Genomic DNA, 17,988 nt, shown 5'->3' on the forward strand with positions numbered 1-17,988 from the left:
AATTTATTATATCAATTAATTCAAATTCGCACTGCAAAAGACATTGTTAAGAGGGAGAGAATTTTCCATCAGATGTTTCTTCATTCCCTAGACTCAAAATACGAAACATTAAAATTTCATTCATCCCACCACAAACTCGATGATAACTCATATCTCTTTTGTTGATTTCTCCTTTGTTCAAGAAATTAAGTCTTCTCAACAAAAAAAAAATGGAAAACAAATTCACATACATTAAAGTTTTAATTCACGTTCATTGTGTGGAAATTTGGTTGGTTTTGTCTTGTAGTCTTTGGAAGAATAATTCAATTTCAAGTCTGAATATATAATTAAAACATATAGAGATAATTTATACTATTTATATGTGTTAAATATTATTTTCCATACGTAACGAAATTTCTAGCTTTATTGCTAACCAGACAACAACAACTACAATAAAAGTAAGGAGATATATACAAGAACGAGCCTCGAGCCTTAGCTTAAAGCAAATAGTTAGAATAATGTTCAATGACTAAGTGTGTTACATATTCAAATTCGAGCTAGTTGTGGAGATAGGTTTTTAAATCGTGAATTGAATATGTTAACTCTCAAAATGGACTTTAGATGCATAATATTACTATATGGCTTTACATTAAGATAACACAACAAAAACAAAACAAAAAACAGTCATGTCATACAAGTTATTTGGCTAGCTAAGTGACAAAGAGAAAGCATTATTCACACAAAAAAATTTACAACATTTAATTAATTTACTCACAAGCTTTCCCTATTTCCCCTTTGCAATATTATCAAATACCTCTCTACACCCTCATAATTAAATATTTATTATTGCAAATTATACACTAATGCATAATCTTGATACATTCCTTCATGAGAATTCTGAAGAATATTTGAAGATGAACCCCAAGAATTTGATGAAGAAGCTGTATTTGTATCAAAATCATTAGACCACCATGCCAAATTGTCCCTTGATCCATCATCCATCTCTTTAAAACAATCGAATTCGGAACCTATTTGTTGATTCTCTGAATGCATATTTAGGCCTATTGACCCCTTGTTGTTGAGAATTAGGTCATCAATCTCCAGCTGAGTGAAACCCTGAACGCCCTGAATTTGGATCTCTTTCGCGTTTTCTTGTCCTATGTTTGTGTCAAGAACATTTTTTTGATTGTTGTTGAAGTCATTAATTGGGATACTTTTTTCCACTTCAACATTCACCTTAGCACTAGCAAATTCATTGATCCCAACTTTTTGACCTAGTTCATGAGCATGGTTTTCACTAGGGTTTATCGGTGTGTAAAGGGGTGATTGATTCTCATTTAAGCCATTAGATTGTAGGGTTTGGATCATTTTTTGTTGGAGAGGGGTTAACTTAGGCCAAAGTGATGGATTATTATAGAAAGAAAGAGGATTTTGTAGGGTTTGAAGTTGCATGTGAAGTTGAAGCCTTTCTAGAGCTGAGTTGCTTAGGTTTTGTAATAATGGATTTTCTTCTAATCCATTTATGTCCTTGAGATCTTGACCACCATTAGCAAGCAATAATCTATTCATTTGAGATTGTTTTCTTTTTCCAAGAAGCTTCTTCTTCAGTCTAGTGTTCCAATAATTCTTGATATCATTATCTGTTCTTCCAGGAAGTTGTGCAGCTATTATAGACCACCTAAATGTTTCACAAAAAAAATGAGTTTTAAACACAATCAGATCAAGTCCGTTCTAAGACATAATATAATTAAATAATCAGAAGTATACTTTCTCTAAAAACTTAATCAGTTTTTCAGATGATCGTCACAGACTTAAACAAAGTTAATTAAACCCTAAGAAAGTAATTTGGATCATCAACAAGCAACATGAAGAAGAGGTCTAAGAGAACCAATAATATGATCTCTCCTATCGGCCTAAAATTTCATATGAGATGGTCACCGACTTAAACAAAGGGTTTTAGACATAATCAAATAAAGATTGTTTCAATACATAATATAATTAGGTAAATAAAAGATTGTTTTCTCTGACATGATGCTTTCAAATGAGATGATCGTCACGGGCTTAAACAAAGTTAAACCATGAGGATCATGAGCAAGAAACATGAAGAAAAGGTCTCAATAAAAACCTCATAGAGAAGAGTGAAATTAATTCATAACAATTATCTCTTAACAACAAAGACTAAAGGACAAAGTAATTTAGTTGGATTTCCATTATTATTTTGTTGTTATTGTTTTGTGTTTATCTATGAAATGAAATAAATAAATAAATATATTACCTGCTGCCAATACTTATATAGAGGCTACAAATGATATTGTCTTCTTCTTCAGTAAATCCACCATGTTTAATATTAGGTCTTAAGTAATTCAACCATCTTAACCTGCAACTCTTCCCACATCTCTTAAGCCCTACAACAACGATAACAACGTCTCAGTTACAAATAAGTTTTTCGAGGATTTTTAGGTTTTTCTTAAGCCATAAAATTAAATTTAAACATCATTTAATCAAATTAGTCCAAAAAAAAAAAACTCCTACTAATTAAGGTTTAAAATTTTATAAAATTTTGCATGTGTTTAACCCCTAACAACAGCCAATACGTCTCAATTCCAAACAAGTTTCAAATGAATATTTGTTAAGCCATAAAAACAATATTATTTTTGTAGAAAATCATCAATCAATATAGTCTTGAAAAACTCTCAAATAATTAAGGTTTAAATTCTAATGAATTTCCATGTGTCTTACTTAAAGCCCTACGACAACAATAACAACTACGTCTCAGTTTCAAAACAAGTTTCCTTTGGTATTTCTTAAGCCCTAAGAAAAGTTATTTTAAAGGTATTTTTCGATCGAAACAATCGATACATAGAGAGACAAATAGAAGAATTTGATACCTATTTTTTGGGGAAGAGCAATCCAATTGTTACCAGTGCCATTTTCTTCAATATATGCCTTTAGTGTTGCATCTTCTTCTGGTGACCATGGTCCTTTTTTCACATTTGCTTTGTCACAACATGGAGCTCTCCCCATATTTTTTTTAAATTTTTTTTTTATTTTTTGTTGCTTCCAAATTTTTTTTTTCTTAATACTTTGAAATATTTTGTGATAATTGTTGATTTGAAATATTTTGAGAAGAGAAGACTTGATTTTATAGGTAGAAAAAGAGTGGATGATCAATGATGTCATACTTTTGAAAAACCAAAAAAGTCTTCTCATTTCTCTAGGGTTTTATCTGTCACTGTTGGATTGGCTTACTACTAATATTATTTTATTAATAACATGACAAATTACTATTGCAAATTTCTCTCAAAATATTATTATTAAAATTGTGTATCTTTTTCTTATTATGTGTTGTTTTATTATGTGGATGAAATTCTAAAATCAAGAAAGAAGGCTCCATTCTCTTAGTTTGTCACCAATGGTGCCCTAACATTTTTTATATTTAATTATGCTCCTCAAATTCTTTAAAAATATCATCATGTGCGTGTCGAATATTGTGAATTTTTTGACGACCTGATAAAAATATTTTTGACGAGCTCGAATAATAACATAGATATGCAATCTCATGTTTCGTTCGTTGTTTATTCATTTATGAAAAAAATTTGATCATTCAATCGAAAGTGATAGATGTTATAATTTATGAGAAAATCCTTTCAAGAGGGACTCGATGGACTAAATTTAGAGAGACTCAAGCTAAGAGTAGCGCGATTATATATGTTTTAAGAAAGATAAAAGGCAAAGGATAAAATAAGTTGAGTTGAGAAAAATAACGTTTATCAAAATAGGTTGAATCGAAAAAAAAAATCAAAATTTGACCTAATATTATATGAAAGAATCTGAGCATTCAATCTATATTCTAAAACCTTAAGATAATAGGTGAAATTTTTTGGGACATTTTATAAATCCCTTTTAAATTTTAGAGCAAATGATTTGTTTTAGAATTTGATGAAAAATTGCTTAAACAATAATGAAAAAAACTATTTGGACTATAACTTGATAGACAATTTATGTCAGCCAACTTGCATGTAATTGACAATTTATTCATATTCATTTTCTTTAGTATCGAGTCGAAAATCTATCAGAAATTTTTATTTTAAATAAAATTAAAATAGACAATAAAATATGCATATATTTTACCTTCAACAAATATGACTTATGAAATTATATTGAATATGATTTTTTGTTTGATGGACCGATTGTTCTTGCGAATCAGAGTCGCCTAGTAGATAACTACTACTACTCGTTAAAATGTTTCTAACACAACAATACATATATACCCAATGTAATCTCATAGGTGAAGTCTGGATAGGAAGGTGTGTACACAGACATTACACCTATATACTTTATGAGGTAGAGAGGTAATTTCCACGCTTCTGAAAAACACAATAATTGAGTATGAAAAGGAAATACCATGTAAAGAAGTCATGTTAAAAATAATAAAGAAAAAAAATAATAGCAACAATAAATAATATGATAAGTACATTAACGGTAAACTATAAAACAACTAACTACTGAGTGAACGAGCTGGTTTGAGTCCTGAGTATGTAGATATTAAAAAAATCATGTTCGGAACATTGAAATGAACATTGCCGTGCATAATTTGAATTTAAACGGAGCACCGGACACCGGAAAAAAAAAAAGAAAAAAAAACTAGTTGGGTGAACGACATGCATTATGCTCAGGGGTAATAGAACCTTCGTTTAGTTAAAGATGTGTCTCTGTGATTTTAGTTTTCGTCTAGGAATACTTGTGCATTATCCCATGCATTTACTTAAAATTGGGTTGTAAATTAAACTCTCATTTTCAAATAAGTTGATTAGTACAAAATGGTGATGAATTATTTATATTTAATAATAATAAAAATAAATAGTATAAAAGTCATATACTATTTAGCCCCGTCATAAACGTACCTTAAAGTCTTCTTTAATACAATAAATTAATAACATCTTATCATATATATCAACGAGTTTAAGTCGTTAATTACGGCATTAACGATCATTTACATAAATTAATTATTTGTTGCTTTTAGACACCCTATTTGAAACAACTTGGCTAGGGTTTTCAATCAAGAACATGGAAATATCTCTTTTGAAGAAAAAAAAAAAAAGGTATTGAGTTATATGCATATTCATAGTATATAATAAATTTCACTTTATATCGCCAATGTAATTTAACATGTTAATGATCATTTATTTTATATTATTAATCGATTTATTGAATAGATTACCTCTAAGTACCTTTTAACCAACTTGCCCCCTACTAAAATCGTGATTTCCGTCTTAGGCTTTTTTGACTTATATTCTATTAAAAATCTCATATTTTTGATATACATCCCTCGAAAAAATTTTATCGATAAATTTACACTTTATTAGTATTATACACCGTCAACATAATATAAATAGAGTTTGGAGAGCACGTAGTGATGCAGTCAGAAATTTAATAAAGAGTGTGCAAATTTATTTATTTTTTTTAATTGTTTTTAAGAATGTGTCAGAATTAGATATACACATCATAACAGTTAACATTTAACTATTGTACACCACGTATATATTTTTCAGCGAAGGATGTGTAGTGGACTACTTTTTGCGCCTAAGGTGGCTCCGCTCATTTTAAAGATTATAGAATATATGAAAACCTTATCTCTTCCGCTCCGAGAAAATGTAAGAAAACAAAGAAATTATGAATACTTAATTCTACAAAAAATCAAAGTTCTTTTTTTTCCAAAGAGAATATTAGAACTTCATTGACCTTGGTCCCTCTACTACATTATATTATATTATATTATGACCTAATAAAAACATTTGTTTTATCTATTAAACAAAAGATTATAAGGTCCAAAGAACCTCACTTGCATAGAAATAACAAGAAGAAAACTAACAAAATTTCTAAAGTTGTTTTAATAAATTAATTAATTAATAATCAAATTGAGTCAGATCTTTAGGAAGAAGAAAACATGTTTCTGTTTGTCTTTATTTATAAACAAGAATCTCTCTAGCTCTCTCCATTGACACTAAAACATTAATTAATTTTTATACATAATCAAAACTTGTTTTTATAAAAAATTATATTATTTTCAAAAATTTATATTTATAACAAGATAAGTATGGCTCTATGTTGGCTAAACATATATAACATAATATATAATGTGGTATCATTGGTGCTAGCTTAATTGACTTTACTTTATGTACCTAAATTAATATGAATGTTTTTGCATAATTAAATAGTTGGTCGGATTTACCGTTTACTTTTTTATATATAGAGTATATACATGAGTATACATTAATAGTTGTACTCATATATGATGTATATACATGATTATACATAAATTAGTATGGATTATACATAAATATAAGTTATATCTTTGGCGACTATTTTTAGTTTAAGTGACTGGTTGTGGTGAACGGTTATTTGGGTAAATTTTTAAAATTTATTATTTTTTTGTCTCAATTTATATAATGGTGTTTGACTGATACAAAGTTTTTTAAAAAAAAAATAAAGAAAGACTCTTTGAATTTTGTGATTTGAAATTAGTCATAAATATCTACATAACGTTAAATCATCTCATTAAAAGTAAAATAGAAAATTAAAAAGTTAATTTTTTTCTAAATAAAAGTATAACATGACTTTTTTTTTAAAGACAAATTGACTATATATGTGTGTGTGGGGTGACAAGTACCAAAAAAATGGCGAAAATATATCATATCATCAATAGCTTTTAGTATTATTGATAATATAACTAGATAAGTATGGATGTTTGTTGGCTAAACACCAAAAATAATAATGTTGCATCATTGGTGTTAACTTAAATTGACTTTACTTTATGCACTTTTTTTTGTTACTCGCTTCCATTAGAGCTTCAATTAAATTCGAATCACACGTCGCGGAACTCAGTTGAGGATAGTGTTTTCATAACAGGTTTCAACAGCTCAAATCCAAAACTTCTGATTAAGAATAAAACAGTATAAATCATGAACTTTATGCACCTAATTAATATGTAGCTAGGACACAATACTTTTTTTTCTACCAAAACAACCCCACAATATTTTTTAGCCTAATTAATCTCTCATATAGTACAAGTGATTGATTAGTTTTAATCTTTTTTTTATGCTAAGTATGTGTCTTTTGACTTATGGAATCTCAATTATCATAAGCTACCTAAGGCTAAAAGGTATAGTTTTTATTAAATTTTTTTTTTGTGAAAAAAATTAGGGAAAAAATCATAATATGAATCTGCAAATAGTGTAGATTAAGAGGGTGAGTAGAAGTTTTATATTAAATTTTTTTAAAGAAAAAGTACTGTTTTTGAACTTGTTTTAGTGTTCAAAAATCATTTATTTTTACACCCTATTCTATGCAAAAAAAAAAATACTATATATTATGATACTATGATCACCCACAAAACAAAGATTAATGAAAGAGATTAGGGAATTAAGAGAATTTAATTTATTTAATTTAAATATTATAAGGTATTGTACTATATAGACCTAGGACTCAAAAAAAATTATATATTATATGACCTTAATTACAATAGGGTTGACAAATATGCCCTAATATATGGACTCTTGATACACATAAACTTCTAAAAAAAAAATAATTATTTTTTATACAATCTTTTATAACCAAATATTCTTTGAAGGAGACCTTTAATGACTTTTGTTTTTCTTCAACAATAATTAATATGCAATCATAAATTAATACAAGTGTTATTATCACTTCATGCACTTTTTGTTGGATAATACTATATAAAATAATTAAAAAAATAGCTTAGCATAATTTGAGTATTCCTAATCCTTCAATTTTTTAACTCATATGTAACATTGTCAACCCCTCATTTTAACAAATCCATAATGAATTATATCATAATGTGGCATCCAAAGAAATTTACTTGGCCTTATCTCTTTGATCACTTTATAATTAAGTTACCACAAAATATCTAGTATTTGAAATTTTTTTAACATAATTAATTCATCAAATTTAAGTAGGCATATGGTGTATTTAAAAGAAAATATTATCTATCGAAAAAGTTTTATTTTTAAAACTCGAATCTGAATCTTTCGACTAAGTGTAGAGAAATTTCATTTATTCAAACACACGTGAGTGGAGGTAGGGAACTCAAAATTATTTTTTATACAATATAATTGATATGATAAATTTTCTTAATTTCTTTATATGTTAATATTTTCTTGTATTTTCAAGAAAATATTATAAGTGAAAATTTTGATTCCGTCGATGTTATTAATTGTTTGTTTCTCTATCCCAATATTCACAATATGGTTACATTGTAAAAAGTCAAACGAATGTGGTTTTATATAGTTCATAAAATTGTATATTTTACTCTTCAAAACACTAAAGTCAGACTTATCTTAACATACAAGATATTATAATATGAAAATATAATTCATACCCTAAAAGAATTTATACGACTTGTAATTTTTTTAACAAGTGCCAAAAAAAATAGACACAATTTTATATTTAATAATTAAAAAAAATGCACAAGTACTCTTTAAACTATACCGAAATTTCATAGATACATCTTAACTAAATTAAGGTCTTATTATCCTACTAAACTTATTCTTTTGTAATTTTGTACACTTTTTGTGTTACGTAACACACTCCGTAATTCCACAAATTGAGGCGCGAGAAAAATATTTAAATGTCACGTAAGTCAAAAAGGTGCACAAAATTACAAAAAAAAAAGTTCAGGAGTAATAGGACTTTAATTTAGTTAAGATGTATCTTTGATATTTCGATCATAATTTAGAAAATACTTATGCATTTTTCCTAATAACTATTTCAAACTTTAAAATTTTAAAATATTCATTTTATCCTCATAAAATGCTTACAGCCACACAAATATATATGACTTATATCGATAACATATTTCAAATTTTTATTTTTTTAAACCCCATATTAAATCAAATTATGTCATATAAATTGTTAAACATAGTGTATATCTATATAGTTGGGGACATAAATTGAAGATTGGCATAGGGGCAAATGACCCTCTATTTTAATTATTTTTTTTACTGTTTTACTCTTAAGTATTTTTTACTTGACATATAACCAGTCAAAATGAACATGTACAAGAAATTGACTTTTTATTAAAAAGTACAATGCCGTGTATTAGGTACATAAAAAAGTAAAAACAAAAAATGTTGTTTGTTACTTTCTAGAAAGATTAACAAGTAGAATTAATGATGATGTAATGGAATTTGACCTTTGATTTTACTATTTATAATGTTTTTTTAAATTAAAATTCACATTTTTAATCTAATTGGTCCATGCAAATATCAAGAAACTAATATATGAAAAAGAAATAAAAAGGAATTAAGTCAACTAGGTGTTTATACAAACACTAGCTTGTCTAATTAGGTTGGTTTGGTAGGTTAGAACAATAATATAATATCAATTTTTTTGTGTATATTTTTATAAAATATCATAAAGTTTCTCTAAATTAAGTGTTGTTAATAACTTTATGTTTAGTTTCATGCATCTTTTTTTTAGATTAGATAAAAGTATTATATCCTTAAAACAGCTATCAAAAAGATAGGGAAAAAAAATATAAGAGAGTTAGTAGCAAAGGTTAAGAGGACAATCATTATAATGTATACTTTTGATACAAAAGCTTTATAGTTGGCCTGTATAAAAGAGTGTTTTTTGGTGTCCATATACTATGGTATGTGATATGTGAAAGAAGGCGCATATCACGAGTTCAAACCTGTTGTTATATACGATGATATTAGGATGAACTGAAAGATAGACAGATAGCTCATTGTTATGTATGATGGTATTAGGATGAAACGTAGAAGAGGGACAGACATACAGACTCAATTATTATATATGATAGTAGTAGGATGAACTGTTGAAGAAGGATAAACAGACCGACTCATTGCTATGTATGATGGTATTAGGATGAACCGATGAAGAAGGATAGACAGACAGACTCATTGTTATATATGATGGTATTAGGATGAACTGAAGAAGAAGGATAGACAGACGAACTCATTGTTATACATGATGATATTAGGATGAATCCAGAAAGAAGGATAGATAGACAGACTCATTGTTATATATGATGATATAAGGACCGAGGAAGAAAGATAGACAGACTCATTGTTATATATGATGGTATTAGGATGAACCGATGAAAAGATAGACAGACAGACTCATTATTATATATGATAGTATTAGGATGACTCGATGAAAAAGGAAAGACAGACAGACTCATTGTTCATCGAGTTTCAAATCTTGTGATACAATCTTTGAGGATATCTTAATTAGAGAAATGAGAGATTTCTTGATAGATCAATAATCAAAGGTCTAACATCGAAATTTTGACCAGACCAGCTTGAAATCGAGATGTGCTTTTCCGAAAAATTTGGAAGAGTAGAAATAGAACATGAAGGACTACTAGTACTCCATATACTAAATGAATCGTCTTAAAAAACCATAGTCGTAAAAATGTATACAAGAAATAATGTAGCACCCATCATATCATCAGATGCATGTTCGATCCTTCGGACTTAGGGTGTGACAAATATAAATCATGATGCATGAAAAGAGATACGCTTCAATGCATCAACATCGTAAAATAATCGTAAAACATGTTATATCAAGATAAATTATATTGATCGAAAGTATTTATCGTTCCACAAGATACTAAATTTGTGCATATAACACTTGCAAAATTCAGATAATCTACACTCCATAAGATGTTAATGTGATACTGAAACTGAAAAGTCATATAACTTCAGATGTATAAATTATCATTAATCTATGTACAACTCCCCTTTACCAGTTCCAACAGATATCTGAAACAACAAAAAACCAATATCTGAATGAACTGCAATAGCACGTTAACATATACCGACCTTCACTAAGTCGAAATCCAGCCAACACCGGTGGTCTTCTCCAGAAAATAACTTCCTGCATGAAGACGGATAGACGTACAGATCTGCTTCGAGATCATAGGAAATAGGCCCCTAGAATGTCCGAGCTGTAATGACTTCATAATATAAATAGGCATATGAAGTCATCGGACGAGAAAACTTATATAAGAAATGTTTATTATAGTTTCTGGGAAGATGATAACAACTTTGAAGCAAAAACACGGGATACCATTTATTTTGATCTTTCTCGGTCAATATGTAAATGACTATATTGGAAGGAGTGAGTATGACAAGTAGTATCATTTGACATTCATTGCCGCCGCCATAGTTCTCAATTTCTGAGAGATTTCTGAGAATGATGGTCTCTCTGCAGGATCAGGGCCCCAACAACTCTCCATTAGCGCTTTCCATTCGGGATCACACCATGTCGGAATTTGGGGGCGCAGTGTATTGTTAACAATTCCTCCTATGTAATCATTAAAAAAAGATGAGTAATCCCTCCAGTAACAGAGGTATTATTCTCCATGCTATTTATCAAAACACACCTCTGAATTTGTCTAATTCTTTCTTAATCCTTTTCTGGAGCGGTGGTTCTCTAAAAGCATTTATTTTTAAGGAAAGGGTAGGGAAGTCTCAAACTGATAGAAGCAAGTAGAGGGAGATTGGTTTCTCTAGCAAACAAAGCGAGAAAGAAAAACATGTATTAGGAAATGGCCACATACCTATTATTGAAGCACAATGCATATCTCCATATGGTTCATCACCAGTGAGCAACTCCCACATAACAATTCCGAAAGAATAAACATCAATCTGCATCACAGATAATATAACGATCACTTCATGAAAGAGCACACACTAAAAGATGAGTTCCACATCTAAAGACAAGACATTACCTTCTCCGTCACCTTAGTTTTTCCACTTAGGAGCTCTGGTGCCATCCAGGGTAAAGTGCCACGAACACCTCCTGAGACCAAGGTGTGTTGTTTCACCTTTGATAGGCCAAGATCACCAATCTGACGTAAAAGAAATGTAGGGTCAGGAACAACAGGATATCCAATCCAGTACGAGAGCTACAGCTTTACTGAGCTCAACAAATCAAAGTGCCTTTTTAGTTTCAGATAATGGTACTGAAAGTAGGTTCTTGTAGATTAGTGGGTAGTTGAGTGTAGTCTTGCTTATCCTTCAATACAATTGGTCGTAGTATTACTCTTGTAGGTTCTTGTTCTCTTGATTTCATTTACTACATATTGTCCCTTGTAATCCATCCATCAAATTATTTTTTTCGAAGTTACTGTTCCTTTTTCAGAATGCTTTGTCATGCCTTGTGTAGTATTCTGTCTTGATTTCTTCACACCCAGTTATTTTGTTGAGCCAACGGTCTATCTATCGAAAACAGCCTATCTACCTCCCACAGTAGGGTCAAGATCTGTGTACACACTGCCCTCTCTAATCCTCACTAGAGGAACTACATAGGATATTTTGTTGTAAAATGATACTGAAATATTTAAACAACTAAAATGTGGTGCTCAAGGATATTGACTATCAAATATGAGTATATGAGCATCCGTCATACCTTGCAGACAGGTCGATGTGGATCCCGCATATTTACCAACAGATTCTCACATTTTAGATCAAAGTGAACAATGTTTTTTCCATGCAGATACTCCATACCAAAAGCAGCATCCATAGCAATAATAAGCCTTTTACGGCGATCAATAGTCCTGTTGAATAAATATGTTATCAAAGATATGTTGGAATTTATACTACCTATAAATATTGATAATGTCCTTCAAATTAAGTAGGAAAACAATGAAATCCAACTAGATATCTGAAAAGCAAAATGTACCTGTCCTTTTTCTGTAAAAACTGTTTCAATGATCCATTGACCATGAATTCTGTAACAGTTGCTAAAGATCCATCTGGTCCATCACGAACTACACCGTAAAAAGAAACAACATTTGGATGGTGCAGTGAACTCAATGTCAGAGCTTCCCTCCAGAAATCTGCGATCTAATGAATAGAAGAGGACATTAAGATCGGCTTCAAAATATAGACTAATTCTGGAGAATAAAGACACAATGAACAAAGAGGCGCTATAAGCAAAAGGTAGTTTCAAATTAGTTTTCATCATAAGAACTCAGTCATAAGTAGAAGTGGTAATAAAAATGCTTGACCACACTTGGCCAATGTCATTTACGTCCCTTTTTTCGACTTCTTCCTCTAATTTTCTTCCTAATTTGGGTAGAAAATGGCTAAAGTAGTGTTACAAAACTTCTGATTAGAAGGTGTACAGGTTAGACCTGGCTTTTCTTGTCAACACTGAGAAGGCGAGAAAGTATGATGAGTGTAAAAGGCATCTACCTCAAAAGCCCTACATTATAGATAACAACTAAATTGGCTTATTCTTCCTCGTCTTTATTTAGGATAATAAATTAATGAATCTTTATGTTTTTTACTGTGTAGACATTCAAAATAAATATGATTAGAAAGAGCGGTCATCTTAAAGCAGAAAATAAAACTGATCCCAAAAGGGCAAGTGTCATAGCTCATTGTAATATAACTTAGAGACAATTGGAAACAGTGCTACCTACTACATATCGATATAGTTCACAGAACAGGAATTTCTTCACAGTTCACTGCCTAAGCTAAAATTTGATACACCTAGGAATATTCTGTAGATCAGACGTCAGAGTGCTTTAAGACCTCCGAGTTAAAGGTTGATTTCCTAAAATACATACAACTTAGAAAATTATAGTAAAAATAGGTTTGTCTCATAGTAACTTTAGCTATTTTTACAGGCACTCATCCACCCTTAAAGGAACTTGGTTTATTGACTGTTCTAAAATATTACTACTCCTTGGTAGCTCCTGAGCATCTTATTACCCAGAAACAAGTGCAATATCTACTGCAAACAACTATATTCCACATTTGGAACAGAATTACAGACAAGAAGTTGTGAGAAAAAAAATAATATATGTATACATTAAGGACATACCAGACGTTCCCTATCAGATGGCCTACCAGCAAAGCAACTGGCTTTGATTCTCTTTATAGCGACATCTGACCCCTTCCACTTTCCATGAAATACTGATCCATATGTCCCAGAGCCCAACTCCCGGATCTCCTCGAGATCTTCATTTTTGATTGTCTGTACCAAAGCAATGCATATAGTTTTATTCCAATAAGATGTACGAAACAAACTAAACCTGAGAAAGTATTCACTAAAAATGAATAAAAAATAAGCAAATAAATGCAGAAGTTTTTTCTGTACAATCTCCTCGGGAAAATCTAAGAAGCAAATAACACGACACAAGATTTATCTAGAAAAGGTTTTCCCCATAATCCTAGAACAATCACATTTGCAATGTGAAGTAAAATGTTTCATAATGGTGAGGGAAAAGGAGACAAAATGAAGTGATTTTAAGAACCTGCAATCCCTTCTCGATAGCTTCTTCCTCAGCCTTTGTTGACTCAATCTTGGAATTATTAACATTGTCATTGTCTGAATCAAATTCCAAGCCCCCTTGGTCATCCTGTGAATCAACAGATCGTATCACATACAGAATAATGCCTTTTAAAACATACATGATACACCAATATTAATAAAATCATGACCCTCACAGCTAACTCAGCATCATTCTCATGCACCACTTTAGCACTGTCATGCTCATGAGTGGAATCAGCATTTTCTTGAACTTCGACTTTTGCATCCTTGACACTTTGTGATGCTACCTTTTCCGCAGAAGGAATCTCATCAGATAAGGAAGTCAGCTGATCTTTTAGTGGCTTCTCATTCTTATAAGTTACGCAAGCATCAGTTGTCTCTGTATCTGCAGAAACACCTTCTTTTACAGAATTTTCCAGGCAAGTGGTCGAAGGAGATACAGGGTTCAGTGGAATTGTGTCCATTAGTGATTTGGTTGGACTGCTGCTGCATATATTAGAGACTTCAGCCAAGCCTGAAGGATGTAATTGTTCCCCTTCCTGGCGAATAATACTCTCCTTCTCGCTGGCACATTTATCAGCAGCTAACCTTATCCCAGACCTACTCAACGTAGCTGGCCTATCACCAAAGAAAGGTCCGGAATCAGATTTTAACACCGGATCCTGCAGAGTTGCAACAGTCTGCATGCCACCTGGGGCCTGAATAGCTTCCGCAGTATGCATGGGCTGATTTCCCTGGTTGTGAGCATTTGAGATCAAGTTCTGAGATGGTGCAAGAGAATATTCAGGAATGGAAAAACCATCAAAGACCATCTTTTTCTGTGAAGAATCAAGCCAAGCATTTTGGTTCTCCATTCCAGATTGCAACCTAGGGCCATTTTCCATTATACCCCTGACAAATCCAGGACTAGCAGAACCATTGACCAGCTGTGGTGAATTACCAACCTCGTAAGAAGGACCTCCATGACTTGGGTTTTGGATATTCCTCCACAAAGAATGTGCAGGCATATTTGCTTGAGGAACCTGGTATGCCGTATCTGGTCCATAAGCATAAGGTGAATTTCCATAGCGAACTCCACGATCTTCCATAGAGGGAAGATGAATCTGAGATCCTGTGCCTACAACCTGGTCATGATATACCTGACTACCAGGATCCCGTCCAGTTCGAATGTGACGAAGGTCTTCATTATTAAGACCTTGTCCCAGGACCTGATGGCCATCAACCAAATTGCTACCAGCTCCAGACGCATGAATTTGTGGTTCCTCAAATCGAGCATTTGATTGATGCTGCACGCTCCATCCTCTTTCATGACTATGAATGTCGCTCTGGCGGCTGCGAAGATCATTTTGTTCCACAGGGTAGTATGAGTGGTGCAAACTGGCATCTGTAGTCACTGGGAACATTTCTCTTTTTGGTGGGCACTCAGCACAAGGGTTTGCAACCTGGTGGAATCCATTTCCTGTATCGAGAAGGGAATGCTCTCCAGGCTTCCAAGAGGAATCAGGATGAGGCTGATTGCGCTGAAAAGTCATTCGGCAATGCTCACATATACTGTTTCCCTCGAATGCAGTAGCACCATGAAGGATGTTACCTGGAAAGCCAGCCTTGTCTACTACATGTCCATTCGGAAATAATAGTACGTTATCTGCATATTGAGGCTGGTGATCATATAGGGATGGATGATTAACCTGAAGACGACTGTACTCTTCGGGCAATCTATCAAAATTTCTCTCTTGAAATTCAGGGTATGGAGAATAGTACCGTGACGAAGAAGGAGAATTAGGAAACTCTGATAATGGTCGTGGATCAAGGTATCCCGGCTGTCTAGGAGAATAGTATGCTGGACTCCACGGGGCCTCCATTTCATTATACCTCTGATTAACTGATTGTTGGGGCTGAGCTATACCCAAATGTGGTATGTTAAGGTGACGCAAATTGACCTGAGGTATAGGCACCTCGTTACTCCTCAAATTGTGGAGACTACCATCAAGAGTCATCTGACTAAAGCACTGCTCAGCACCATGGAGATCATCCAATGGACCTGTAACCTGAAATTCATTATGTTGTCCCATTCTGTAATCTGGGGATTCATTAAGGCTATTCAAAGCATCCACATACCTTCTCTCATTTTCCCTCTCATCCCCATCACAGAAATGCAAGGATCCATCTTGATCAGGGTGCAAAAACAGAAAGATCCTGAGCCTAGTAAATCCATCACCAGAATCCAACTTATCGTATTCCTCCATCATATTGACCACATCATCGTCATTCACTACTGAGACGAGAGCATCAAGATCCTCGTCAGGCTGCTGATACTTCAGTACCATTGCCCCCTCATAGATCTCCCTCATTTTAGTCATGAGTTCGTCATAAGAAATATCACGCGGAACACACACTATCCTTGTCTCACCACCCACATACCGAAGCTTCCCATCCTGTGGCCTGGGCAATATACTTCCTGAGAAACTACACAAAAACTTAACACGTGGAGTATCATCATTTGAACTAGAAACCGAATCAGGGTTGGTCATTGTGGGACTATCCATGGAGTGTTACAAAGCTTGCTGCTCTCTCACTTAGCAGTCAGAATCCGAACGTTCTAGTTAGTATCAGAACGCATAATACTCCAAAAATCACACCTCAAAACCACCCAAATTCAGCTACTTGAAAATTCGAGCAAGTTAACAACCACGTCCACCAAGAATCATCAATAGCCTAGAAATATTCACCAAATACTTCAAATTCAAGAATTCTCCCAACAAAATAGAACAAAACAGAATTCAACAACTAAATATCACCAATCTTCAGCTCAAGTCAATCCAAAAACACATCAAATACTAAGCCAACAAATCAAACTCTACAAACCCTATTCAGCAATAAATCAAAAACCCAAATGAGCATTACACCAGTATTATCACAATCTCCAAATAAATTCACAAAATACTTCATATATAACTCAAACGATTCATTTCACAAACCCCAAAAAAATCCAATCTTTCAACTCAAACAATCCAAAAAAACTCCAAATATTAAACAAACAATTCAACAACCTCACACCCCCATTAACTAAATAAATCAAATAAACATGAAAAAACAGTAAAATTACCTTACAAAGAAAATGTCATTCTTGAATTCTGATTTCAACCAAAGCTTCCAACTTTTCAAGAATCTTCCAATTCCAGAAAAAACCCACCAAAATTCAAGCTTTCGTGTATTAAATCTCCTATAAAAGACTCTAAAAAATCGAATCTTTAATCTCTAAGTACCCAAAAGTCCCACAAAAATAACAAATAGATATAGAAACAAATAAAAAACTAGTTATTTGTTGCCATAAAAGCTTGTGAAAATTGAAAGCATGAGGCTATATGTATGGAATCTATCAATTAGAGAGAAATGAGAGAAGATGAAGGCGCCATGGCTGAGACGATTGATGCTTTGCTCTGTGTAAATTGGTAGGGTGGTGGGGTGAGGGTGTTTTGGGGAGGGGTGGGGTGATGCCAGGTAGAAGGACACTTGGCAATTTTTGAGTACATGGAATCAAGGCATCAATTTATCTTTGATTTTAGGTATATACTCTTCACTTGCTATGTCAATATATGTATGTGATGAAGGAATAAACATCACCACAAATACAGAGAGGTCTCGAGTTTGAGTTTTTACGATGAAAATAATCAATTGGGA

The 17,988-nt window shown here is 32.2% G+C and overlaps 2 protein-coding genes across 10 annotated transcripts; both read right to left on the reverse strand.

Annotated features, from left to right (window-relative positions):
• Positions 1 to 575: 575 nt before the first annotated feature.
• On the reverse strand, positions 576 to 5,475 carry LOC101254107 (transcription factor MYB36). The gene is made up of 3 exons (XM_004242965.5): positions 2,868 to 5,475; positions 2,255 to 2,384; positions 576 to 1,657 (listed from the first exon to the last, which is right to left on the reverse strand). The coding sequence occupies exons 1-3, from the start codon at positions 3,187 to 3,189 to the stop codon at positions 823 to 825; spliced, it is 1,287 nt and encodes a 428-aa protein (XP_004243013.2). The 5' UTR covers positions 3,190 to 5,475; the 3' UTR covers positions 576 to 822.
• Positions 5,476 to 10,580: 5,105 nt separating this feature from the next.
• LOC101268698 (uncharacterized) lies at positions 10,581 to 17,988 on the reverse strand. 9 transcript variants are annotated; one of them, XR_011221929.1, is made up of 10 exons: positions 17,414 to 17,988; positions 14,484 to 17,022; positions 14,291 to 14,395; positions 13,858 to 14,010; positions 12,709 to 12,872; positions 12,436 to 12,583; positions 11,756 to 11,875; positions 11,585 to 11,672; positions 11,092 to 11,328; positions 10,581 to 10,978 (listed from the first exon to the last, which is right to left on the reverse strand). XR_011221929.1 is itself a non-coding variant. In XM_069299849.1 (10 exons), the coding sequence occupies exons 2-10, from the start codon at positions 16,520 to 16,522 to the stop codon at positions 11,162 to 11,164; spliced, it is 2,907 nt and encodes a 968-aa protein (XP_069155950.1). In that variant the 5' UTR covers positions 16,523 to 17,022; positions 17,414 to 17,846; the 3' UTR covers positions 10,581 to 11,161. The 9 variants fall into 9 exon arrangements, 7 of the variants coding, with proteins under 7 accessions (XP_069155950.1, XP_069155949.1, XP_004242679.2 ...); XR_742194.4 differs by having other exon boundaries at positions 14,478 to 17,022; positions 17,414 to 17,875; XM_069299849.1 differs by having other exon boundaries at positions 10,581 to 11,328; positions 14,484 to 16,348; positions 16,426 to 17,022; positions 17,414 to 17,846.

This window comes from Solanum lycopersicum, chromosome 7 (genome assembly GCF_036512215.1).
Source record: "Solanum lycopersicum chromosome 7, SLM_r2.1".
NCBI classification, from domain to species: domain Eukaryota; kingdom Viridiplantae; phylum Streptophyta; class Magnoliopsida; order Solanales; family Solanaceae; genus Solanum; species Solanum lycopersicum.

Bases quoted from the DNA above. Each gene is read 5' to 3' on its own strand.
- LOC101268698 (XM_010324936.4), bottom strand. From the start codon at position 16,853: ATGGATAGTCCCACAATGACCAACCCTGATTCGGTTTCTAGTTCAAAT. The intron at 14,396-14,477 runs GTCATGATTTTA...GTTGATTCACAG, and splicing joins ATGCTGAGTTAGCTGTGAGG to GATGACCAAGGGGGCTTGGA. The intron at 12,873-13,857 runs GTATGTCCTTAA...TCTATTCATTAG, and splicing joins CATCTGATAGGGAACGTCTG to ATCGCAGATTTCTGGAGGGA.
- LOC101254107 (XM_004242965.5), bottom strand. From the start codon at position 3,189: ATGAGAAGACTTTTTTGGTTTTTCAAAAGTATGACATCATTGATCATC. The intron at 2,385-2,867 runs GTATCAAATTCT...TCGTTGTTGTAG, and splicing joins TGCTCTTCCCCAAAAAATAG to GGCTTAAGAGATGTGGGAAG. The intron at 1,658-2,254 runs GTAATATATTTA...TGAAACATTTAG, and splicing joins TATATAAGTATTGGCAGCAG to GTGGTCTATAATAGCTGCAC.